Raw genomic sequence first — 25,643 nt, 5'->3', positions numbered from 1 at the left:
AGAGTTTCTTTCTTTCTTTTAGAAGGTCAGTTTGATCGACTATTTGCATTACAGTTTAGGGTTTTTTTAAATTTATTTATGAAGATTTGTGTAATTGAGTGTTTGCATTACAATTTAGGTTTTTTTAATGAAGATTTGTGTAATTGAGTGTTGTATGTTTCAGTTCAATTCGATTGTTTGTATCCGAATTGCTAATTTGATATCGGTGCAGTGGAATTTACATTACAATTTAGTTTTTTTTTATGAAGATTTGTGTGATTGAGTGTTTGCACTACAATGTAGTTTTAAGTTTATATGAATGTGATTGTTGCTGGATTATGATCAGGTGATGAATTTGAGAGTAACCTAGTTTCTGATATGATTTTGAATCTGAATTTGGGTTTCGGTGTCATGACGAGAATCCACAGCTTAAAATGAGTGAAACGGAAGCTATCACAATGAAAACAAAGTCATTGGCTCTTGTACCTCTCGGAACCCTAATTGGTCGGGAGCTTAGGCATGGAAATGTGGAGAAACCTACTGTTAATTATGGACAAGCTGCACTTGCAAAGAAAGGGGAAGATTACTTCTTGATCAATCCCGATTGCCAGAGAATTCCTGGAAATCCTTCGACATCTTTCTCGGTTTTCGCGGTATAGATATGGACAGTTCCTTATATTCTTAAACATGTTGTATTTTGGTACTGAATTTTGTTTTTATTGGTAGATATTTGATGGGCATAACGGTATATCAGCTGCCATATTTGCAAAGGAAAACTTATTAAACAACATATTAAGCGCGATTCCTCAAGATTGTGAACGGGAAGAATGGCTTCAAGCACTTCCAAGAGCATTGGTTGCAGGGTTTGTGAAAACCGACATCGAGTTTCAACAGAAAGGTAACAGTTTTACTTTTGAGTGGTTGGCTTCATATGTTAGATTATTATCTCTATTTATGGCATTTTCTTATTAAGTTTCTATTGACGAATAATAGGTGAGACATCTGGCACAACGGTTACGTTTGTTGTGATTGACGGATGGACTATAACCGTTGCGTCTGTCGGGGATTCACGGTGCATTTTAGACACGCAAGCTGGCGTGGTATCGCTGTTGACCGTTGACCATAGGCTTGAAGAGAATGTTGAAGAACGGGAACGTGTGACTGCAAGTGGCGGTGAAGTTGGACGCCTCAATATATTTGGAGGGAATGGGGTATGACTAAAAGTCAACTTCAATTTCAAATTATGTGCTTGCAGACAATTTCAACTTGTAAACATTATTATCTTATTCTATAGGTGGGCCCACTTCGCTGTTGGCCTGGCGGTTTGTGTCTCTCGAGGTCTATTGGTGATACGGATGTCGGGGAGTTTATTGTTCCAATACCACATGTTAAGCAAGTGAAGGTACGTCTATAAACGAACTGATCGTTCAGTGAAAGTTTATGTTCGTTAATATAATAAATGAACGAACATGAACAAATTCTTTTGTTCATTTAGTTATATGAAGTTATGAACGAATGTCCATGTCTTGTTCGTTTATGTTTATCTATTTTCGTTAGTTTACGCTTGTTAACTTCGCTCATTTAAGTTATTTAAAATTTTAGATCCCTTACAACTTATCTACTTTTCATTAACTTTTTAGTCCCAACGGCCAACACATTGTTCTTCACATTACCTTTTAACTGGTTTTGACAGTTATGTTCATTAATATATTTCAGTTATATTTGTATTCTTACTAGCAAACATAAACAAACACGGGATGCTCATATTCTTAACAAACAAACACGGACAAGAAAACCATCTTCGTTTAATGTTTAATGTTTGCTCGGTTTCTTTACAAGCCTAAGTGAAGGTTGCAAATATATTTGGAAACTATTAAAAGTTAAAACCGACATGTTTAATTTCCATATGTAGCTTTCAAGTTCCGGTGGCAGACTTATAATAGCTTCTGATGGAATTTGGGACGCGTTATCATCTGAAACAGCTGCACAATCATGTCGTGGATTGCCTGCTGAACTTGCTGCAAAGCTTGTAGTCAAGGTTTTATGACCGTTACTGAATTAAATATAACATTTATTTCACATATTCACTTATAACTTCGTAAGTTATTACCCTTATACTAGATTTTTCTTTTAATGGTTTGTATGTAATTTTAGGAGGCTTTAAGGTCGCGCGGGCTGAAGGATGACACGACGTGTGTGGTGGTTGATATTATTCCATATGGGTGTCCAGCATTACCTCAAACTCCCAAAAAGAAACAAAATCTTTTCACTTCACTCATTCATGGAAAAAGGTTTCATACGTCTTTGAATAAAGGACCAAGTAAACTTTCTTCTGTTGGGACCGTTGAGGAGCTGTTTGAAGAGGGTTCTGCAATGCTTGCTGAAAGGTATGTTGAGGATCAACTTATTTCTTTATTAAGTATTAATGTTAAAATCAAAATACGATTAATTATTAGCAATTATCAAAGGCCAGTTTTGTAAAAAGGAGTTTGGTAAGTGTACGAAGTCACCACGGTGCGACACGTGTATTTTAAGCCAAGGGTATAGGTGTCTATATAATTACAAGTTATAATCACGCACCACATGCATATAATCACGCACTGCTATAATCAATGGTATCAACGTTTCTAAAAAAATCATTTTTAAAATATAGTAATACTTTACTTAGATAATCAGATTAAACATAATAAAATTCTCGATTTTATGGTACATTTTTTCAAAAAAAAAAAAATGAAATATATAAAAGTTAGCTGTGTTTAAAATGGCGCATTTGTATAATTACAAGTTATTAACACGCACTATATGTATATAATTACGCACTGCTATAATCAATGGCACATCAACGTTTCTGAAAAAGTCATTTTTAAAAATTGTAATACTATACTCAGCTTAAAAGTAATAAAATTTTCGATTTTATGGTGCTTTTAAAAAAACAATGAAATATATCAAAGTTATCTGTGTTTAAAAAATGGTGCAACTAGATACAAAAAGTCACCAATGGATTTTTTGCTCTTTTACTCATTTTTTATTTTCTACTATTTACAATTTTGCCATTGTCTCAGTTTTAACTGTTAAAAAAAGTTTGATCGATGTTATAAAGCTACGCTTAGTAAGAAAATAGTCGTTTTAAAAATATAAGGCAATACTATACTCAAACTAAACATGATGAAATTCTCGATTTTATGGCATAACATTATACAAAAATCAGAAATATATATAATATAATTGTATATAAAAAGGTTGGTGCAACTAGATTTAACCAAAAAGAGTCAAAAATAGATGTTTTGCCCTTTCAGTCATTTCTAACTTCTTATTATTTATAATCTTGCCACCGCCTCAGTTTTAATCGTTACAAGTTGATCACTTAGTATGAAAATTTTCCTTTTTATTCAATCAGAATTCTATATAAATGACATGTGTATTCATTGCAGGTTGGGAAAAGGTTTGCCTCTGAATTCGGGAATCTTTAGATGTGCGGTTTGTCAAGGAGATGAGGCGCCAAATGATGACATATCCGGAACAATATTCTCGGCATCATCGGGACCCATGTTGTGTTCAAAGTGTAGAAGAAAGAAAGATGCAATGGAAGGGAAAAGGGCGAGTGTGCCGACGTTGATGATATGATGATATAACCCAATCCAAGTAAGGTAAATACTGATACATTCTTTTATTGGCAGTGTGAGCAAATGATATCTTTTGCTTAAACCTTGAAACGGCGTGTGCAAGAGATCTAAGATACAGAATTGGTAGGTTCTGTGGAGGGTGTAGGAGTGTGCGTGTCGATTATATTTTGTGCTCGGCTGACTAATTGAGAACAAATGCTACAATATATATAAGAAAGTATATGAGTGTGGTAGTGTTTGGTTGTGCAAGTAACAGGGTAATGTCCGTTGATGTTATATTCTGTTTAAACTTGTTTTTAATCACCTTATTTTTTTGTTTTTAAATATTTTATTATCTGTAATATGTTAAATCTCTTCACCACCACCACCACCACCACCACCACCTTATTGGACCCACTGAATGCCGCTTGTCACCACCACCTTCTTCCTCTTGTCTTTCCCTATTCTTTCAATTTCATATTGCAATTACAATAAGAGGCACCTATATAAATACACTGACGGATTCAGAATATTTTCTTAGTGAGTTCATTGTTTTTAAATGCTAGAGTTTTATAGGTATGAACAGAGAAGTTTTCAGATTGTTTTGACGGTTTGAATCGGCCAGGATTGGTTCAACAATTTTAGGGGCGTAAAGCGAACAAAAATTCCGGGCCTTTTACAAATATAAATATATTTTGTTTACAATCCTAAAACTCATGGCTTCCCGTTGGAAACTCCCTAGTACTTTATAAGATGATAATCATAGCCCAACAACTTTGGTAGCCATCTTGATTGAGCTAAACACTAGGTATATGAGGGCTTGAGGCTCATGTAATCCATCTTAGCGACAAACAGGCCCCAACATATGACTTTATTACTGCCTGAACATAAAAAGATGTAGTCAGATACTACTTATATTTAAGTTGAGAGCATCTCTAGTGGCAGCTCTTGTCTTTAATTTCAATCCGTCATCTTAACATGACACGTCAGATTTTAAATCAACATTCAAAAACATTTATTTGTCCTCTAGTCTGTCCTTATTTCAAGCTGCTAGCTCACCATCCAACTCATCATCTACTTTACTCTTTTATTTAATCTGTTTTAATTTATATATTTTATTCTTAATTATTTTTTATTTCGTATATATTATATAACTTAAATAATAATATACTAAAATTTACTAGATAAAAGCATACCTTAAAAAAAATTTAAAACATACAATATTTTAAGAAAAACGTCTAAAATAAAAAATAAAAAACATACAGTTTAAACAAAAAAACACCCGCGTGCATATGTATACATAGTAGATTAGGTTACAAAATTATTAATTTAACAACCTAAAAAAACAAGGCAATTTGAAATTAATGTGTCTTCATTATGTAATATTGTGAATTGTTGGGGACCAATGTGATAGCTTCACACACGGTTTGTATTTCCGAGCCATAGCAATATGGACTGACACCTCCAATGATAGGTTTCAAGTGTTAGAAATATGAACAACTCCATATGGGATTTCAAAACGGTTCACTGGAGATGATGCCCTGATCTCTGATGGCCCACTTCTGAAATGGCCATGAAAAAGTGACTGGAACAAGTTTATTTTTCGGGCGATGCGTGTTGGGTGCATAGAGTTGGCAGGACCTGCATTTTCTGATGTATGCCAGCGCATCCGTATGCATCCCCGGCCAAAAGTACCCCGCGTTGTTTAGCTTAGCTACAACTGCGCGTGGACCTGCGTGTACTCCGCAGATGCCTTCGTGTACTTCCCCTAGGAGGTAATCAGCATCTTGGTCGTCCACGCATCATAGGAGTGGGCCAAGAAAATTACGTCTGTAAAGTATGTCATCAACGAGTTGATAGTTCAGTGCTTTACAGCGTATCTTTCTTGCCTGTGTTTTTGACTCTGGTAGTATACCCGCCGCAAGGTAATTTATGATTGGTGTCATCCACGTTTCCGTGCCGGTTTGGATGACACAAATTTCCTTGTGCGGGACTGATGGTGCTCCAAGGAGTTCAATGCGGATGTCCTTTCCCAAGTGGGTGAAGGCTAACGATGCAAGCTTGCTTAACGCATCCGCAGATTTGTTTTCGCTTCGCTTGACGTGTATGACTTTACAATCGTTGAAATCGCGCATAAGGGTTTTTGCTTGTGCGAGGTACAGGGCCGTTGTGTCGTTCACAGCCGTGTACGTCCCATTTATTTGGTTGGCTACTAACATGGAATCCACGTGGGCTTCCAAGTTTTTCACTCCCATCTTACGCGCAATTCTCAACCCAGCCAAGAATGCTTCGTACTCCGCTTCGTTATTCGTACTTGGAAAATCCAGTCGAATAGCGTAAGTGTACTCTTGGCCTGCTGGGTTGGTTAGTTTCAACCCTGCGCCTGAACCCTCGTTGTTGGCTGCTCCATCAGTGTAGAGTCGCCAGACATCATCAATGTCCTGTGCTGGAGAGGGTTGAGCCTCCTCCTGGCACTCTTCCTCCTGCGAAGCGGGAACTTCTGCAATAAAGTCGGCCAAGGCCTGACCTTTTATGGCTGGTCTTGGCTTGTACTTAATCGCGTATTCTCCCAATTCTATTGCCCATTTGGCTAGGCGTCCTGAAAACTCGGGTTTGCCTAGAACGTTTGCAAGTTTGAAGTTGGTGAGAATGGTGATTGGGTGACCTTGGAAATACCGTCCTAGCCTGCGTGAAGCCTGTACGAGTGCTAAGACTAATTTTTCTAGAGTAGAGTACCGGGTTTCCACGTCTGTTAAGACGCGGCTAACATAGTAGATGGGCATCTGGATGCCTTTTCGTTCTACTAGCAGGACTGCCCCGGTTGCTCTGTCTATGGCGGAGAGGTATAGGATTAACTCCTCCCCCGCTTCTGGTGCTGTGAGCGTTGGGAGTTCGATCAAGCGTGACCGAATCTCTTGAAAAGCTGCTTCCGCTTCTGGTGTCCAGCGGAAGTGCGTTTTCTTCAGACAATTTCTCAATGTTGACACGAATGAGAACGATCTATCCGCATGATTTGCCAAAAAGCGGTTAAGTGCGACTAGTCGTCCATTCAGTGTCTGAGCTTGTTTGATGGTAGTAGGTGATTCCATTTTGATAATGGCATCGACCTTTTCAGGGTTCGCTCTGAAGCCATCTTTGGTAACGATGACTCCTAAGAACTTCCCTTCTTCCATTCCGAAAGAACACTTGCTCGGGTTGAGCTTCATGTTTATCTTTCTGAGCGTGTTGAAAGTTTCTTCGATGTCTTTCAACATCGCTTCTGGCTCAGGGCTTTTGATGACCAAGTCATCCATGTAAACTTCCAAGTTCCTCCCAATTTGGGCATGAAACTCTTTGTCCATCAGGCGTTGGTATATGGACCCGACATTCTTAAGTCCGAATGGCATCATTTGATAACAAAACGTGCCATCGGGCGTCCGAAATGCGGTTTTGTCTTGATCGTCAACGGCCATGTGGATTTGATGGTATCCCTTATACGCATCAAGGAAGCATTTAAGGCGAAACGGTGCTAATGAATCTACCTTAAGGTCAATTTCGGGTAGCGGGTAACAATCTTTGGGGCATGCTTTGTTTAGGTCTTTGAAATCTATGCACATGCGCCATTGTTTGTTAGATTTCGGTACCATGACGGGATTTGCAACCCATGTTTGATATCTACTAACGCGTACGATGCCCGCATCAAGGAGTTCCTTGACTTGGGTTCTACACGCGTTAGCCTGTTCCGCCTCCATTACTCGACGCTTTTGTTTGACCGGCATAAAAGCCGGGTCACACTTGAGCTTATGCTCTGCCTTACTTCGAGGTACACCAGTCATGTCAGCTGGTGTCCACGCGAAGATGTCAGTGTTTTTCTGTAGTAAGCGTTTGAGCAAGGTGCGTGTGGGATCGGTGATTGTTGGGCCAATGGTAACAGCCTGGTCAGGGTATTTGCCATTGAAGGCCCATTCTTCTGGTTCGGTAATGGTTGGTTTAGCCATCTTTGATTTGGGTTTAGATGAGACAGATGCGATACATACCTGGGGAATACCGGTGATCATCGCTACACCATTAGCTGTTGGCCACCCCATCATGCCGTGGACTGAAGACACCACGACATTGAATCTTGCCATCCCATCTCTCCTGAAGAGAATGTCGTATGTGTGGTGTGGCTTCCTCATTACAACGAAGTCCATTTCTTCTGTGCGGGAGTGTTTCCCGTCCGTGAGAGTGACGGGGAAAGATAGGATACCCAGGGGGGTGTTTGTGCTGCCATTGAACCCTTCCATCGAGACGTAGACCGTTTCCAGGCGTTCTTTGTCTTCGTCGTCTAGCTTGTCGAAGAACCGCCTGTACATGACCGTTGATGAAGCGCCGTTATTAGCAAGAGTGCGGGAAGTGATGTAGTGCCCCAGCTGGCTTTTGATGACTATAGGGCCTTCTTTGTTGGGCCCTCCTGGCACACGCGGGAAGCGCACTTCAGCTTCCTTCCACGCACACGGTTCTGTCATTCGTCGTTTTCTTCCTCTGACGTTACCATGAACCATGTGTGAGACATCTGCCCCGATCCGACCCGACCCAGGTACCCGTTTCTCTGATCCGATCTCTTTCTTTTGTAATTTAATATTTATTTATACTTATATTTTACTTTTAATAATAATAATATATTTTCCTTCCCGCCTCTTTCTCTCTCTTTCTTTCCGCCGTCCCGTCCCTCTTCTTCTCTCTTTCCGCCTTCTTTTCCCTCTTGTCGCCGTCCCGCCCTTAAGCCTTGAACCCCCCTGTCCTTTGTTTCTTCCCGCCTAAGGTTGTCTGCGCAGTTCCACGAGCCAGACTCCTTACAAGGAAGCCTGCGTGAAGACCACCTGTTACTGCGATACGCGAGACGAACTGTCCCCGCAGCGCGCTAAGGATTTTAGTTCTTCCCGCGGCGCGCTATGGATACCGTTCTTCCCGCGACGCGCTATGGATACCGTTCTTCCCGCGACGCGCTTAGAATTGAAGTTCTTCCCGCGGCGCGCTTAGAAATGTATTTCTTCCCGCGACGCGTTAAGGTTGGTTCTGTCTGCCTTCGCGCTCGCGCACTCTTAACCTTCTGTGTCTGCCTTCGCGCTCAAGCTTTCTCGCGCTATGTCTTGAGTCTTTTCTTCTGTTTAATCCAGCCGTTTACTTTTGTATTGTCTTATCTTCTGTGCTGTTGACCTGACCTATCTTATGTCTGAAAAGCCACTTTTGGCGCAGCATGCGCACCAACCCCATTGGTTGACAGAAAAAGTGACTGACATTATCTTTTGAGATCTGCTTTTCCATGCTTGACCAGTACCTTTATCTGACCCGCCCATGCCTGTTTACTGTTCCCTGTCAGCTTTTCCTTTGCCCCCTGCAGCTGCCATATCTTTTGATATCTTTTGCTTTTGGAATCTTTTACTTTTTGGAGATCTTTTCCTCTTTTCTAGGGATTGTGTTCCCTAGGGTTTCTCTATAAATAATAATATTATTTTTCCTAACACATCACACACAAACACTTAATTTAAATCTTCTCCTTGCTCTCGTCCTTGTCCTCTGCCGTCTCCTCTCTTTGCCTCCGTCTTCCTCCCTGTTCTACCCTGCTTTTCCGGTAATATATATTATATATAATAATTTGTTTAATTTACTTATTAATTATGCTAACTAATAATCAAGACTTAAACCAAATCATTAAAACAATAATCTTATTCATAGGTTAACTTGTGCTTGTTAAAGTTGGTTCTTGCTTTATCTTACACCGCATCGTTTATCAAGTGAGTAATCTCGTACCTAATCCCTTTTTATTTTTAATGTTTTGGGATGTTCATGTGTTCATACAAACTTAGAGTCTTAAACTGTTTATGAACTTTAGTCGCGCAGTATCCCATGTGTTGAGGACGTAGACTTGGCTGTTTATTTGTATGTGTGGATCATTAACCGTCTTGTCGGTCTATTCCGCAGTTTTCATGGTACCATTAGATGAACACGGGAGAACTATCGTTTATGATTTTCTCTTTTGTTTACACTTGCACAGTCTTTCTTGTTTGTGAGCTCAATTGTGAGCACTGGCAGTCTATGAGTATGAATCTTAGAGTTGGTCCCGATCAGATTACACCCTTGTTGAAAACCAGACATACACATGTTGCGCGCAGATTTTATTGTTATCTATGTATTGTATTAAACTTGATTTCTCACCAACACGCAAGTGTTTGACGTTTATTTTAACACATGTTCAGGTTTGCCGTAGCTATTTTGGAGCTCGAGGACACGTAGGAAGTTTTCTTTATTTTGGACCTAGATTAAAATGTATCAAGACAAGTTATTGCTGTTCGAATATTATGATTTATAATATATTGATTTATGATGATTTATGTTATCTTATGTCTACTATTGCGCGTGCGCGAATGAATGTATTTATTAAATATTGACACCCAATAGTGTCACGAGTAATGAAACAATATGTGGCGCCCCGATGTATAATCCGCCTTTGGTCGGGGTGTTACAGATTGGTATCAGAGCTCGTTGACTTTAGGATAGGTGGTTAGACGTAACGGCCTAGAATACCTAAGAGTCCCTTCTCGCACATGAGAGAAATCTCATGTTTGCGCGCTTATTGTTAATTACTCGTTATTTATGAATATGCTCGCGCCTGCGCAGTATATGATTTTATGTGTTATTCCGCGATATTTCGATTTTTATTGATTTTACTTACATATTCGTTTGTTGGGATTGAAAATCCGAAAAGTCATGGTGATACATGAATAGTTGATTTTCAATTTTCAATTACGATTATGTTCTGAGGTTGGAGACTTGAAAAGTCATGGTGATACATGAATTGTCAACCTCCAATACTCATTTTCTTGTATATTTTATATTGAGGATTGAAAAGTCATGGTGATACATGAATCGTCAATCTCCAATACTCGTTTACTCGTCATTTTAAATTGAGAATTTGGAAGGTCATGGTGATACATGAATTGTCGATTCTCGATTCGAATTTGTTACCTTTATTAAGTCTGCATTTAAAGTCATTTATTTTACTTTAACTTTTGATAGTATCTAACTCTGCGAAACCAAGCTTTATAAAGTTATACTTTGTGATAAAACCAAGATATTAACTAAAATTAAAACTGTTATAGAATGCCTCCACTATCAGCTCGCCATCTTAGGAAGAAGGAAGCCGCGCGCAGGCGATCGCTGCAACGTTCCCAGGAAATGGCCACCGCAATAGCCCAAGCTTTGAGCCAAAACAATACCAACACCTCCGGTTACAACATTAAATCCTTCAATGCGGGTAACCCTCCAAAGTTCACAGGTCTTGAAGGAGCCACCGTGATGCTCCAGTGGCTTGAGAAAATTGAAAACACTTTCCTCCATACCCAATGCCCTCATGACAGACGAACCCTATATGCCTCCAGTGTCCTGGAATCCAGAGCGCTTACATGGTGGAATGGAGTAGCCCATGCGCGTGGCGCAGAAGCTGCTTCCAGCATACTCTGGGAGGAATTTAAGGATCTCTTGACGCGAGAATTCTGCCCTCCCAACGAAGTAAAGCGCCTGGAGGAAGAATTTTGGAACCTGAAGCAATACAGTGGAGAAGCGCGCGAGTACGCGACGCGCTTCCATGAACTAAGTTTGCTTGTCCCTCACCTTGTTACCCCTTCCCGCCGGGCCATCGAAAAATTCCTTGGGGGTCTCCCCATGGAAATTCAAGATTCTGTATGGGCCAGAAACCCAGTAACCCTCCCTGACGCTATTGAGTTGGCCGCTGTGCTCAGCGACAACCATGTCAGAGCAGGAACCTTGTTCCTGCGGGGAGCTGAGAAGACCAAACCCACCAAAACTGCCCCTGAACCAACAGAAACCAAACCAGAACCCTCAAACCGTAACAACCTCAAGCGCAGGCGCAAAGCCTATGCGCTTACCAACCCACCCATAGTCCAGCAACCTGCCTACCAACCTCTAGTATACGCCCCTCAACCACTATCCGCCTACCCAACACCTCCTGTAGTCCATAACTATGCCTTAACCAATCCGGCACTCCCTGCCCCGCCAACTAAGAAACCTTACACAGGAAACCACCCCTTTTGCCCAACCTGTAGATTTCACCACCCAACCCAAACCCCGTGTCGACTTTGTAACCGATGTGGCCGTACTGGTCACACTGCTGAGAACTGTAGAGTCCTTCCAGCCAATCCAATTGCGCCAACACCACCAGTCTACCAGCAGAACCCACAACCAACCTACCAAAACCCACGACCCAGATCGTGCTTTAACTGCGGTGATCCCAGTCATTTCCGGAACGCGTGCCCGAGGCTACAAGTGCAAATCACACAAGCGAATCCGGTGAACCAGATTTCAAACCAAGTGACGCGTGGACGAGCTTTTAATATAACCGCGCACCAAGCGCAAGCGAGTAATGACGTAGTTAATGGTACATATTTACTTAACGGAAATTATGCTTCTATACTTTTTGATACTGGCGCCGATCGAAGTTTTATCTCTCGCGCCTTTGAGCAGAAGCTTGCGCGACCGCGCGATAACTTAAAAGAAGATTTTTCAGTTGAATTGGCTAATGGTGAAACTATTTTAATAAACTCTGTGATCAAGGATTGTACGCTTAACCTTAACGAAAACGATTTTCTAATCGACCTCATCCCCATGCCTCTTGGAAGTTTTGATATTATCATTGGTATGGACTGGCTTTCGAAGAGCTAGGATTGTACTACCAACCTGTGATCAAGGATTGTACGCTTAACCCACCGAAGTTATTTGCGCCAAGAAGATGATTCGCATACCTCGAGAAAATGGTGATCTTCATATCTACGGCGAGAAACCCTCCCGCGGTCTTAAGCTTATGTCTTGCGCCGAAGCCCAAAGGCTTATGCGGAAGAAGTGTGTTGCATTCTTAGCCCATGTGGTCAAACCTGCTGAAGAGAAGAAGCTTCGCGATATCCCTGTTGTGCGTGATTTCCCTGAAGTTTTTCCTGATGATCTTCCTGGTATCCCTCCCGCTCGTGAAGTCGAGTTTCGTGTTGATCTTGTCCCTGGTGCTTCCCCCGTAGCTAAATCTCCTTATCGTCTTGCGCCCGCTGAGATGCAAGAATTGGCAAGCCAAACTTCAAGAGTTGACTGCTAAAGGATTCATTCGCCCTAGCTCTTCGCCCTGGGGTGCTCCGGTGTTGTTCGTTAAAAAGAAAGATGGATCGCCCCTCAACCCACCCATAGTCCAGCAACCTGCCTACCAACCTGTGATCAAGGATTGTACGCTTAACCTTAACGAAAACGAACTTTTCGTTTTCGTTACAAGTGCAAATCACACAAGCGAATCCGGTGAACCAGATTTCAAACCAAGTGACGCGTGGACGAGCTTTTAATATAACCGCGCACCAAGCGCAAGCGAGTAATGACGTAGTTAATGGTACATATTTACTTAACGGAAATTATGCTTCTATACTTTTTGATACTGGCGCCGATCGAAGTTTTATCTCTCGCGCCTTTGAGCAGAAGCTTGCGCGACCGCGCGATAACTTAAAAGAAGATTTTTCAGTTGAATTGGCTAATGGTGAAACTATTTTAATAAACTCTGTGATCAAGGATTGTACGCTTAACCTTAACGAAAACGATTTTCTAATCGACCTCATCCCCATGCCTCTTGGAAGTTTTGATATTATCATTGGTATGGACTGGCTTTCGAAGAATCGCGCCGAAGTTATTTGCGCCAAGAAGATGATTCGCATACCTCGAGAAAATGGTGATCTTCATATCTACGGCGAGAAACCCTCCCGCGGTCTTAAGCTTATGTCTTGCGCCGAAGCCCAAAGGCTTATGCGGAAGAAGTGTGTTGCATTCTTAGCCCATGTGGTCAAACCTGCTGAAGAGAAGAAGCTTCGCGATATCCCTGTTGTGCGTGATTTCCCTGAAGTTTTTCCTGATGATCTTCCTGGTATCCCTCCCGCTCGTGAAGTCGAGTTTCGTGTTGATCTTGTCCCTGGTGCTTCCCCCGTAGCTAAATCTCCTTATCGTCTTGCGCCCGCTGAGATGCAAGAATTGGCAAGCCAAACTTCAAGAGTTGACTGCTAAAGGATTCATTCGCCCTAGCTCTTCGCCCTGGGGTGCTCCGGTGTTGTTCGTTAAAAAGAAAGATGGATCGTTTCGCATGTGTATCGATTACCGCGAGTTGAACAAACTCACCATTAAGAACCGGTATCCCTTACCGCGTATTGACGACCTCTTTGATCAACTCCAAGGTGCCTCTTGTTTCTCCAAGATTGATCTCCGCTCTGGCTATCACCAGTTGCGCATCCGCGATGAAGATGTTCCGAAGACTGCTTTTCGAACCCGCTATGGCCATTTTGAATTCTTGGTCATGTCCTTCGGTTTAACCAACGCACCCGCCGTTTTCATGGATCTAATGAATCGGGTGTGTAGACCTTTCTTGGACCGTTTTGTGATCGTGTTTATCGATGATGTTCTGGTGTATTCTAAGACCAAGGCCGAGCATGAGCAACATCTTCGGTTGGTGTTGCAGAAGCTTAGAGCTGAGCAACTCTATGCTAAGCTTTCCAAGTGTGAATTTTGGTCTGATGAAGTACAGTTTCTTGGTCATGTTGTAAACAAGATGGGTATTCATGTCGACCCATCCAAGATTGAAGCAATCAAGAACTGGTTGACGCCATCTTCTCCTACCGAAATCCGTTCCTTTCTGGGCTTAGCTGGTTATTACCGGCGCTTCATTTCGAACTTCTCGAAGATCGCTTTGCCTTTAACAGCTCTAACGCACAAAGGTAAACCGTATATTTGGGGCTCGAAGCAAGAAGAAGCCTTTCTGACGCTCAAGCGTCTGTTGTGTGAAGCTCCTGTTCTTGCGCTACCTGAGGGTAATGATGATTTTGTCGTGTATTGCGATGCATCCAACCAAGGTCTCGGTTGTGTTCTTATGCAACGAGGCAAGGTTATCGCTTACGCATCAAGGCAACTCAAGATTCATGAAAAGAATTATACAACTCACGATCTCGAACTTGGAGCAGTTGTATTTGCCTTGAAGATCTGGAGACACTACCTCTATGGTACTAAGTGTATCCTCTACACTGACCATAAAAGCCTTCAGCATATCTTTGATCAGAAGGAACTTAACATGAGACAACGCCGATGGAACGAACTCATCAGTGATTACGATTGTGAGATCCGGTATCATCCTGGTAAGGCTAATGTGGTAGCCGATGCGCTCAGCCGAAAACCCTGCCAGCTTAACTGTATTTTGCCGCGCACCCAGCTTCACTTCGCGCCGATCCAAAGCAACCTTGAATCGCGCATTCGTGACGCGCAGCGCGCATCCATCAGTAATGGTAATCTTCGCGCCGAGTTAGCGTGTGGCGCGGAAGCGCACTTTGTCCCTAATCTGAGTGGAATTCTTTGTTATCTCAATCGCATCTGGATTCCCTTTGATGAGAATCTTCGCGCTGATATCCTGAGTGAAGCGCATAAATCTCGATATTCCGTTCATCCTGGCGCCGATAAAATGTACAAGGATTTGCGCATTACTTATTGGTGGCCCGGTATGAAGAAGGATATTGCTGTGTTCGTAGCTAAATGCCTGACTTGTTCTAAGGTAAAAGCTGAACACCAACGCCCATCTGGTTTGCTCGAACAACCAGAAATTCCTACGTGGAAATGGGAATGTGTAGCGATGGACTTTATTACCAAGTTACCTTTGACAGCAAGCAAACATGATAGCATTTGGGTAATAGTGGATCGTTTGACTAAGTCTGCTCACTTTCTGCCCATTCGTGAAAACTACCGTGTTGAGCAACTCGCGCAGCTTTATGTCAAGGAAATTGTCTGCCGCCATGGCACTCCTTTGAGCATCATATCCGATCGCGATGGCCGTTTTATATCTCGCTTTTGGAAATCTCTCCAATCTGCGCTAGGAACTCGCTTGGACATGAGTACGGCATATCATCCTCAGACTGACGGTCAGTCTGAGCGAACTATTCAAACTCTTGAGGATATGCTCCGATCTTGTGTTCTTGATTTTGGAGGTAATTGGGATTCGCACCTGCCTTTGATCGAGTTCTCTTATAATAACAGCTATCATTCCAGTATCGGTATGGCCCCATTTGAAGCACTTTACGGTCGTAAGTGCCGCTCCCCGATTTGTTGGAGCGAAGTGGGTGAAGCTCAAATCACAGGACCCGAACTTGTTCAAGAGACAACCGATAAAATCGCCAAGATCCGTGATAATCTGCTGACTGCCAGAAGCCGACAGAAGAGTTACGCAGATCGTAGGCGAAAGCCTCTCGAATTTCAAGTTGGTGATCTTGTTCTCCTCAAAGTGTCGCCTTGGAAAGGTGTTGTCCGCTTTGGGAAGAAAGGTAAGCTTGCTCCTCGTTATGTTGGTCCATTCAAGATTCTCGCGCGTGTGGGAAAAGTTGCCTACAGACTTGACCTGCCGCCCGCGCTCAGTAATGTGCATCCGACGTTCCATGTATCCAATCTCAAGAAATGTTTAGCTGACGAGAACCTTCACATACCACTTGATGAAGTTCAAGTTGATGAATCCATACATTTCGTTGAGAAGCCTGTTGAGATTATGGATCGCGAGGTTAAGAAAACCAAGCGCAGTCGTATCCCTATTGTTAAAGTTCGATGGGAGTCCAAGCGCGGAGCCGAGTTTACATGGGAAAGGGAAGATCAGATGAAGATCAAGTACCCGCACCTGTTCTCTGCGCAACCTACTTCGAGATAAATTTCGGGACGAAATTTCTTAAAGTAGGGGAGACTGTGACATCTGCCCCGATCCGACCCGACCCAGGTACCCGTTTCTCTGATCCGATCTCTTTCTTTTGTAATTTAATATTTATTTATACTTATATTTTACTTTTAATAATAATAATATATTTTCCTTCCCGCCTCTTTCTCTCTCTTTCTTTCCGCCGTCCCGTCCCTCTTCTTCTATCTTTCCGCCTTCTTTTCCCTCTTGTCGCCGTCCCGCCCTTAAGCCTTGAACCCCCCTGTCCTTTGTTTCTTCCCGCCTAAGGTTGTCTGCGCAGTTCCACGCGCCAGACTCCTTACAAGGAAGCCTGCGTGAAGACCACCTGTTACTGCGATACGCGAGACGAACTGTCCCCGCAGCGCGCTAAGGATTTTAGTTCTTCCCGCGGCGCGCTATGGATACCGTTCTTCCCGCGACGCGCTATGGATACCGTTCTTCCCGCGACGCGCTTAGAATTGAAGTTCTTCCCGCGGCGCGCTTAGAAATGTAGTTCTTCCCGCGACGCGTTAAGGTTGGTTCTGTCTGCCTTCGCGCTCGCGCACTCTTAACCTTCTGTGTCTGCCTTCGCGCTCAAGCTTTCTCGCGCTATGTCTTGAGTCTTTTCTTCTATTTAATCCAGCCGTTTACTTTTGTATTGTCTTATCTTCTGTGCTGTTGACCTGACCTATCTTATGTCTGAAAAGCCACTTTTGGCACAGCATGCGCACCAACCCCATTGGTTGACAGAAAAAGTGACTGACATTATCTTTTGAGATCTGCTTTTCCATGCTTGACCAGTACCTTTATCTGACCCGCCCATGCCTGTTTACTGTTCCCTGTCAGCTTTTCCTTTGCCCCCTGCAGCTGCCATATCTTTTGATATCTTTTGCTTTTGGAATCTTTTACTTTTTGGAGATCTTTTCCTCTTTTCTAGGGATTGTGTTCCCTAGGGTTTCTCTATAAATAATAATATTATTTTTCCTAACACATCACACACAAACACTTAATTTAAATCTTCTCCTTGCTCTCGTCCTTGTCCTCTGCCGTCTCCTCTCTTTGCCTCCGTCTTCCTCCCTGTTCTACCCTGCTTTTCCGGTAATATATATTATATATAATAATTTGTTTAATTTACTTATTAATTATGCTAACTAATAATCAAGACTTAAACCAAATCATTAAAACAATAATCTTATTCATAGGTTAACTTGTGCTTGTTAAAGTTGGTTCTTGCTTTATCTTACACCGCATCGTTTATCAAGTGAGTAATCTCGTACCTAATCCCTTTTTATTTTTAATGTTTTGGGATGTTCATGTGTTCATACAAACTTAGAGTCTTAAACTGTTTATGAACTTTAGTCGCGCAGTATCCCATGTGTTGAGGACGTAGACTTGGCTGTTTATTTGTATGTGTGGATCATTAACCGTCTTGTCGGTCTATTCCGCAGTTTTCATGGTACCATTAGATGAACACGGGAGAACTATCGTTTATGATTTTCTCTTTTGTTTACACTTGCACAGTCTTTCTTGTTTGTGAGCTCAATTGTGAGCACTGGCAGTCTATGAGTATGAATCTTAGAGTTGGTCCCGATCGGATTACACCCTTGTTGAAAACCAGACATACACATGTTGCGCGCAGATTTTATTGTTATCTATGTATTGTATTAAACTTGATTTCTTACCAACACGCAAGTGTTTGACGTTTATTTTAACACATGTTCAGGTTTGCCGTAGCTATTTTGGAGCTCGAGGACACGTAGGAAGTTTTCTTTATTTTGGACCTAGATTAAAATGTATCAAGACAAGTTATTGCTGTTCGAATATTATGATTTATAATATATTGATTTATGATGATTTATGTTATCTTATGTCTACTATTGCGCGTGCGCGAATGAATGTATTTATTAAATATTGACACCCAATAGTGTCACGAGTAATGAAACAATATGTGGCGCCCCGATGTATAATCCGCCTTTGGTCGGGGTGTTACAATGTGGATGCTGATGTCGACTGGCTTTCGTCCGTTGCCTTTGTACCGATTATCATTTCTCCCCCCATTCTTGATTGATGCCACAAGGTGTGTAAGTTTTCCATCTTTGACGAATGTTTCGACAATATCCTTCAAAGATGTACACTCCTCAGTGGTGTGGCCCTTTGTCCAGTGGAAGTCACAGGATTTGCTCTGATCAGCGTTATGGCGCTGTCGGATCATTGGAGCTTTTGGCCATGGGAGTTTCTCGGTGGCAAATATCTCTGTGACGCTTTTGGTGAGTGGCGTCCATCTAGGATTCCGGCTTGATGAGTGCGTGTTATCCCTTCCGCCTAATAGAGGGCGAGAGCTGGATGAGGTGTCAAAGTTTACCCTTGACTGCCAAATACCAAGCTTCCTCTTCTTGTTTTGTCGGGCGGTGCGGACATTATTCTCTCTGGTCCTTTGCGTGTAGAGGTTTGTACTCTGGGAAAGATTCCTACCCAGTTGCTTCTCCGTTTCGGCAAAGCGTTTAGCTGCCGTCATGATGGCATCCCATGTGGATGGCATGCCATCTTTACCCGTCAATGTGCGAATAAGCTCTGGGTATTCGGCGCCCTGGATGAAATCGGCGCGAATGAGATCTTCACTTATGGTGCCCAGACTCAGCTTCTTTGAGTTGAAGCGAGTGATGAAGTCTAGCAAAGATTCATCCTCCTCTCTAACGCATTTGAGGATCGTCCACTGCTCTTCAGTATATTTTCTCTGTTGACTGAAGTGCTGGCTGAACTTGTGCTGGAAGTCCGCCCAATCATAGATGTGGTGGACCGGTAGACGGTCAAACCACGCCCTGGCCGCTCCGACCAGCGTCATCTGGAACATATAACACCACGTGGGTTCCGTCCAGTTGCTGACGGTTGCCCCCGCTATGAATCTGTTCAAGTGATTGTCTGGGTCGGATATGCCATCATAAGTGTCGATGTTGGACATCTGTTTGGCACTCTTCGGGGCGATTGCTTCCGCAATGTCCCTTGCAAACTTGGACGTTCCCGCATTTGCAACAGTTGGCCTGAAAGTTTTGGAGAAGTCACGTGGGTTTCCCCCCGCGTTCCTTGGCTTAAAGGTTTCTCCAAAATTTCTTCTCGGCTGGAAGTCTGCTTCCTTACGCTTCCCTTTCGTCTTATGACGAGGGTTTGCGTCACTGTCAGATTCTTCCCACTCATCATCCGAATACTCGCAATCATTGCTCATGTTGAGCTGTTGTCGAGTGCTTCCGAATTCGTCATTAGCCTGTTGGAGTGAACGTAAACGTTCATCCAACTCAGCTTGGAATTCTTTTTGACGTACTTCCGCCCAAGTTTTAACTTGATCAAGTGTTTGGCGGGGGAGCCTCGTCTGTTGTTTCTCCAACTGGGTATCAATGAATCCCAGGGGCGGATTGTTTACTGCACTTGCCTCGGCTTGGGTAACCGGGGTAGTGTTCGTATAAATTGTGTACTCGCCGGTGTTCCCCCCAGTAGCTGGGGTTGTGGTTACCGGAGTTTCTTGGTCACTCGTTGGCCTTGGCATCGGAGTAACCTTAACCATCTTTCCAGAGGTTTTGAAAAAATTGAGAAAGAATTAGTTCTAGCTTTTATGCACGGATGGCGCCAATGAAGAAACACTAAATGACCCTAGCAGATTACGGATAATCTTAGGGTTAAGTAGATGTTTCCCACGAGGGTTAGGTCCGGCAAAGATGGTTATTCTTCTTGACTTGCAAAACAGACACCGTGAGCTCGTCACTGAGAATGGGGGGGTTTCCTCCTTGTGACCACCCTCCGGCGTGAGAATTAGACTAGATTGCTCTGAATATAACTGTATATTAAGAGAAATAGCTAGAGAAGATAAGATAATATCAGATGATATAATATAATGATACCGTTCTAAGATGTTGGAGTATTTATAGCCGAAGGTAGGTTTCCAAGCAGGTACGACCAGCTGTATAATATTCCTTTTCCACCAACTACAGGCTATGTACGTGCCACGATGGGAGTTGGTGAGTAGGCAGCGGCTGATAGTGACATGGCCGGCTGTATACTATTCCTTTTCCACCAACTACGGGCTATGTACGTGCCACGATGGGGGTTGGTGGGTAGACAGCGGCTGACAGTGACATTTTGTACTGGAGCGTGCTCCTCCTCGTACTATTGTTGGTGAGCTGTCACCCTGTGATTGGTTCATGGGCTGCTTTGGTCAGATCTTGTCTATTTTGTCCATACCTTGGCAGGTATAGTACAAAAGATCTTCCAGAAGCGTACGGACTAGCTCTTTTGGGCGGGAATATTCCCGCCTTGCTCATTCCTTCTTCAGGTGACATTGCTGAAGTATAAGAGTTAGTGCCTTGTGCGTGTAGCCTTACTGTTAGTGCGGGTAGCCTTCCTTCTTGGCTTGTACCCATAGCTGCGGGAACAGGCAGGGTACTGTACCAAGGGAGGCTTTCCTGCGGGAACAGCTGGCTTACTGCGTGTAAGGTCTTCATCTCTCTGAGCATGGTGGGTCCTGCGGAACCAGTTGGTCTTTGCGCAGACGTACTTCATCAATGTGTGTCTTGCGGGTCCAACTGGGCTTTGCGGGGACCTACCTCTTCAATATAACAACACAACTTATTCGCGAGTCTTTTCATGTTTTCAATTTGAGAAATACGAAGGAAACCAACATAAAAGGGAATAAGAATAACCCAAGGTAGCAAAAGAAAAACAAAACATAAGAAAATAATATGTTTGAAAAACACACAAGAGCTTGCAAACCTGCAACTCTGTGAACAACACAACTTATTCCAAACTAAATATGACGATAATTAAAAAAATATTATTAGAGTTTGGAACTCAACCTCCATACCCCTCTTCATATATTTTCTATGGGTTCACTCTAAATTTTATAAATGGCTTAACTCTAATTTTTTATATAAAGCCACTCAAATAATTTTCAATTTTTTATATAAAGCCACTCAAATAATTTTCTGAAACTCCGTGGCAGGGGCGAATATAGTGTATAGGGAGGGGTACTTACCACCTCAACTTTTCCGGCGAAATGAAAATACATATATATTTTTTAATGTTTTATGGATTACCAATGACGAACCCAAAATTTTTTTTCATAGGGGTTGGATTTTGAAAGTTCACTTGTTTATTTCAATATTATTTTTTCTCACACCGGGGCGACAAGGCCCCAAACCGGGGCACAAAAACACAGTGATTTACTTATGCAATAAAATATAAATGAACCTGATATATTATTTTATATATAATTAAACTCTATGTATGAATGTATAGCCAATAAACCGTTTCTACAATAATTTTATGCACAAAATTAAATATATACAACTTGTAGTAGCAAACTTTTAACTAAATAAAGTTGGCAATAGACGAAACCATAAACTTTCAATCGGATTACAAGATAAAATTGTTTCTTGTTTACATAATATTTTTTTACCGAGTTTAAAATAAATAACTATCACAGAAGTAAAAGGCTATAGATATAAAAATCAGTTAAATTAAATAAACAAAAAGAATTATATCTATAGCCTTTTACTAAAAAAATTCACATGACACGACCAACCCCGTACCTCTATAGTGGGTCCGCCCCTGTGGATTACGTTACCCGTAAAAAAAATTTAAAAGCCTAAAACTTCACATTTCAAAGTTTTATTAAAAGCCAACATGATTAAAAGCCAACCCTTTAATTAAACTTAAAAGTCCAACTTAAATATGAAACGCGTTACCATGCGTCGGTACTCACATATGAAACGCGTTACCATGCGCCGATACTCACAAAACGCGTAACCGAGCGCCTGTACGTGCCAAATGGTTAACCGGGCATAGATATGTGCGTAACGCGCCCAAGCACGGGACGCGCGAAACACGTTACTGTGCGCTTGTATGAGCGAAACACGTTACTGGGCGTTGGTACGCTCGAAAAGCGTTACCGAAACCCGGTAAGCGCGAAATTGGTAACTGTGCGCCTATACACGCAAAACGGGTAACCCCACGCCGCTACGTGCGTAACGCGAAACTAGGCCCGGGGTGAGCGAAATGTGTTAATAGGCCCATCTACGCGCGAAACGGGTAATTTTTTTTCTTAATGTGCGATAAAAAAAAAATTTTGTGCTACCCTGAAATTATGTTCTAGATGCGTCAGTAAGTGGGTTCCAGTAAACCCGAACCTAAATATGTAGGCCCGCAAATAATAAATAGATATGGATGCATATGGGATAAAAGTATTACGAGCTAGTATTGTATCTAACACATTATATTCTTTATCATACAGTATACTAGGTTATGTACTATGCTCTACACAGGTTGAACAATGTCCTACACGGGTTAAACAACTTAAATTATGTATAAGTGATAACTTTATAAATAAAAGAATGATACTACACTTAAGTATTACATTAAATAAGTACGAAGTTAAATTACAGCTACAATTCAGAAACTTAAAAATAAATCATAAATCTCTAAATACTTCTTTCGATTTAACATTAGATGATACACGAAAAATATGATAACAATTAAAGTAAAATAGTATTATGAGAACATAAATGGTACAATTGGAACAATACGAACCTAGTCATGAAGGCAAGAATTTTTGATCGGTCGAAGAATGTGTGCAATAAAAGAGAATCGATAAGGTTCTAATCGGAAATATATGGATAGAAAGAAAGAGACTACTATTACAAGAGAAAAGAAGGTGGGTCGGGTTCAGTTAAAGATACACATGCTTTTAACAATGAATCCGCTAAGTAGGTTTTAGAAGCTAAAATGTTTCATTTATCTATAAATATTTCCTTATATATATATATATATATATATATATATATATATATATATATATATATATATATAAACGATGTAATTTATATTTGACAATTTAAATAATAAAAATGTTCAGTTAATAAAAAATGTTTTATAAACAAACCTAACATTTTAAAAAATTAAATAAAATACGTTTTGTAAAAGCAATTAGAAAAATCATTAAACAAAAAATATATAAAAAGAACTTTAAAAAATATGCATAATTAATGTATAATTAATAGGGGAGAGAGACGAGAACGAAAAAGTAAGAATACATAAGAAAATGACACGTGATAAGATAAAACTTTTATTTATTATATAATATAGATATAGATACGAGACTTCACGCCTGTGTGCCCCATAACGGGTTTTTGTGATTGTAGTGATGGAAGAAGACGTGCACAAACTGGGTCTTTATTGTACCCGAAATCATGCAGGAACCGGGTATTTCCTGATCGGGTTTTTTTGAACCGGTTTTTGTCAGGAATCGAACCCAACCTGACAAAAAGATATGGATACATGACGGAACCGGGTATAATTGGGTATTTTTAATTTTAATGATTAAAATATCTTTTTGACTGTTGAAACCGGTTCAAACGGATATTTTACTGTTTTTGGAACGTTGGGAACCAGTTATGGACCATAAATATACACTCACATACTATAAATAGGTAGGCTAGGTTTAGGTTTGATTTAACCAATTTAAAACGCAAATCCGCTCAAACCGGAAACCAATCCAATGGCGTCCAATGATGAAGTTGTTATGGTAATCGAAACTAAAAGAACTTCGGAGGTCTGGGGACACACTATGACTTGTGCGTTATGATAGACGCAACGGAGATGGCTCATTGAAAATAATGTGGGAAATTAATCAAAGCGGTCTCGAACTCCACTTTGAGAATATATAAATATACCAATAAGTTTTGCCCGAAAAAAACATTTAGACTCAAGGAAAACGGGAAAATCGTCCAGATCCGCAACTTGCCAAACAAAAGCCTAATGGGCATAGTCGCGTAGAGAGTAGCATGAAAGACGACTAATGGTGTTTGTTATTTTACCTTTTTATGTTTAATATAATGTTTATCGTTGTGTAATAAAATGTTTGTCGTTATGCTAATGAAAGTGGTGGTTTATTATGGTAATGTTTTTGTGTCTAAATTTAATCGGAACCAGTTCTAGCTGAATCGTCGGTTAATAATACTATCTGGACCATTTTTTAATAGTTTTAAATTTGAATTAGATAGAGTTGGAACCGATTTCAACGGTTATATACACTATAAATAGAACCGGTTCTATTCCATTTTTTTTACCACCCCAACCCCAACAAATTACTTCCCACCTTGTATTTGGTAAGATGATCACTTGGACCGACGATGAGGAGTATCTCTTCGCAAAGTTTCTTCTACACGTTAGGAATGAGAATGCAAGTAGAGGTGCACAAGAACCGTGTGTTGATTTCTGGGACCGTGTTAATGATAAATTTGATGAGGAGATGGGTTTTACAGCCGGACGTACGAGGGATACTGACAAAGTGGAATTGTATAAGAAGAATTATGAAAGATTTCAAGAGGTATATTACGCACGGAGAACCGAATTGGGATTCGAGGAAAGTTTGACCGAACACCGACCCCATCTTATTGAAGAAGCATGTGCGCTGTATGCAAGGGAAAATTGAAGGCCTTTTGGTAAAGTAGCTATGTGGGAGCTGTTCGGAGTTTGGTAAACCGAGAGTGGTTAAGCTTTAATTGTTGTTTAGTAGTTTATGTTTTTTAATTTTAAGTTTTAATGTTGTTTAGTAGTTTAAGTTGTTTAATTTTAAGTTTGAATGCTGTTTAGTTGTTTGTTGTTTAATTTTAAGTCTAAATGCTATTTGTTTAATTTTTAATTTTTATGTAATGTTTTAATTTATAATACTACATTTTCGTCTAACTCCAGGCATTACGAGCTGTAACTTGCAATTAGGTTGTTTGTACGTCGCTTACATCATCTTGGTTATATGTTTCTTTGACATTTGTCCTGCCACATTATCCATCTATACACATGTTTCTTTTTCTCTCTCTTTACTCTAGATTCCACTGGCACTGTCTCTCTCTTTCTCTTTGATGATGGTAGATTGGTGGTTGTCGGACGTCGATTTCCACATGTTTCTTTCCTCCACCGTTGATCATTATCGTCACTTGCTGTTGCCGGGATCGATTTCGAAACCCTAGGTGACGGTTGTGTGGTGGTGATGCGACGGTCGAGGTTGTTGCTGCCGGGTTTCGAATCGGAACTCAATAGTCACCAAATTTGGTTTCATTTTATAGAGAGAGACAAAGGATTCACATATTTTTTTTCTTCTAGGATCATATCAACGGTGATTTCTACCTCTTTCTTGCTTCCACTGATCATTTATGTGATCGCCTGCTGTTGCCGGGTTCGATTTCGAAACCCTTGGTGGCGGTAGTGTGGTGGTTGCGGTGGTCTGGTAGGGAGGTGGATTTCGATTTCTGTCTCTTTGTTTTACACCGGTCACCGGTTAGATAGTG

General features: G+C 41.4%; 1 protein-coding gene across 2 annotated transcripts; it reads left to right on the top strand.

The window, feature by feature from the left end:
• Positions 1-339: 339 nt before the first annotated feature.
• LOC143539563 (putative protein phosphatase 2C 5) lies at positions 340-3,945 on the top strand. Of its 2 annotated transcripts, none has more exons than XM_077032846.1 (7): positions 340-632; positions 706-877; positions 973-1,190; positions 1,274-1,381; positions 1,892-2,017; positions 2,134-2,366; positions 3,411-3,945. In XM_077032846.1, exons 1-7 carry the CDS (start codon positions 414-416, stop codon positions 3,601-3,603), a joined length of 1,269 nt encoding a protein of 422 aa, XP_076888961.1. In that variant the 5' UTR covers positions 340-413; the 3' UTR covers positions 3,604-3,945. The 2 variants fall into 2 exon arrangements, with proteins under 2 accessions (XP_076888961.1, XP_076888962.1); XM_077032847.1 differs by having other exon boundaries at positions 341-632; positions 1,063-1,190.
• Positions 3,946-25,643: the final 21,698 nt, after the last annotated feature.

Source organism: Bidens hawaiensis, unplaced genomic scaffold (genome assembly GCF_021521415.1).
Source record: "Bidens hawaiensis isolate Kalapana, Puna unplaced genomic scaffold, B.hawaiensis_p1.1 tig00011910_1, whole genome shotgun sequence".
NCBI classification, from domain to species: Eukaryota; Viridiplantae; Streptophyta; class Magnoliopsida; order Asterales; family Asteraceae; genus Bidens; species Bidens hawaiensis.
This window is presented reverse-complemented; position numbering and strand designations above follow the sequence as displayed.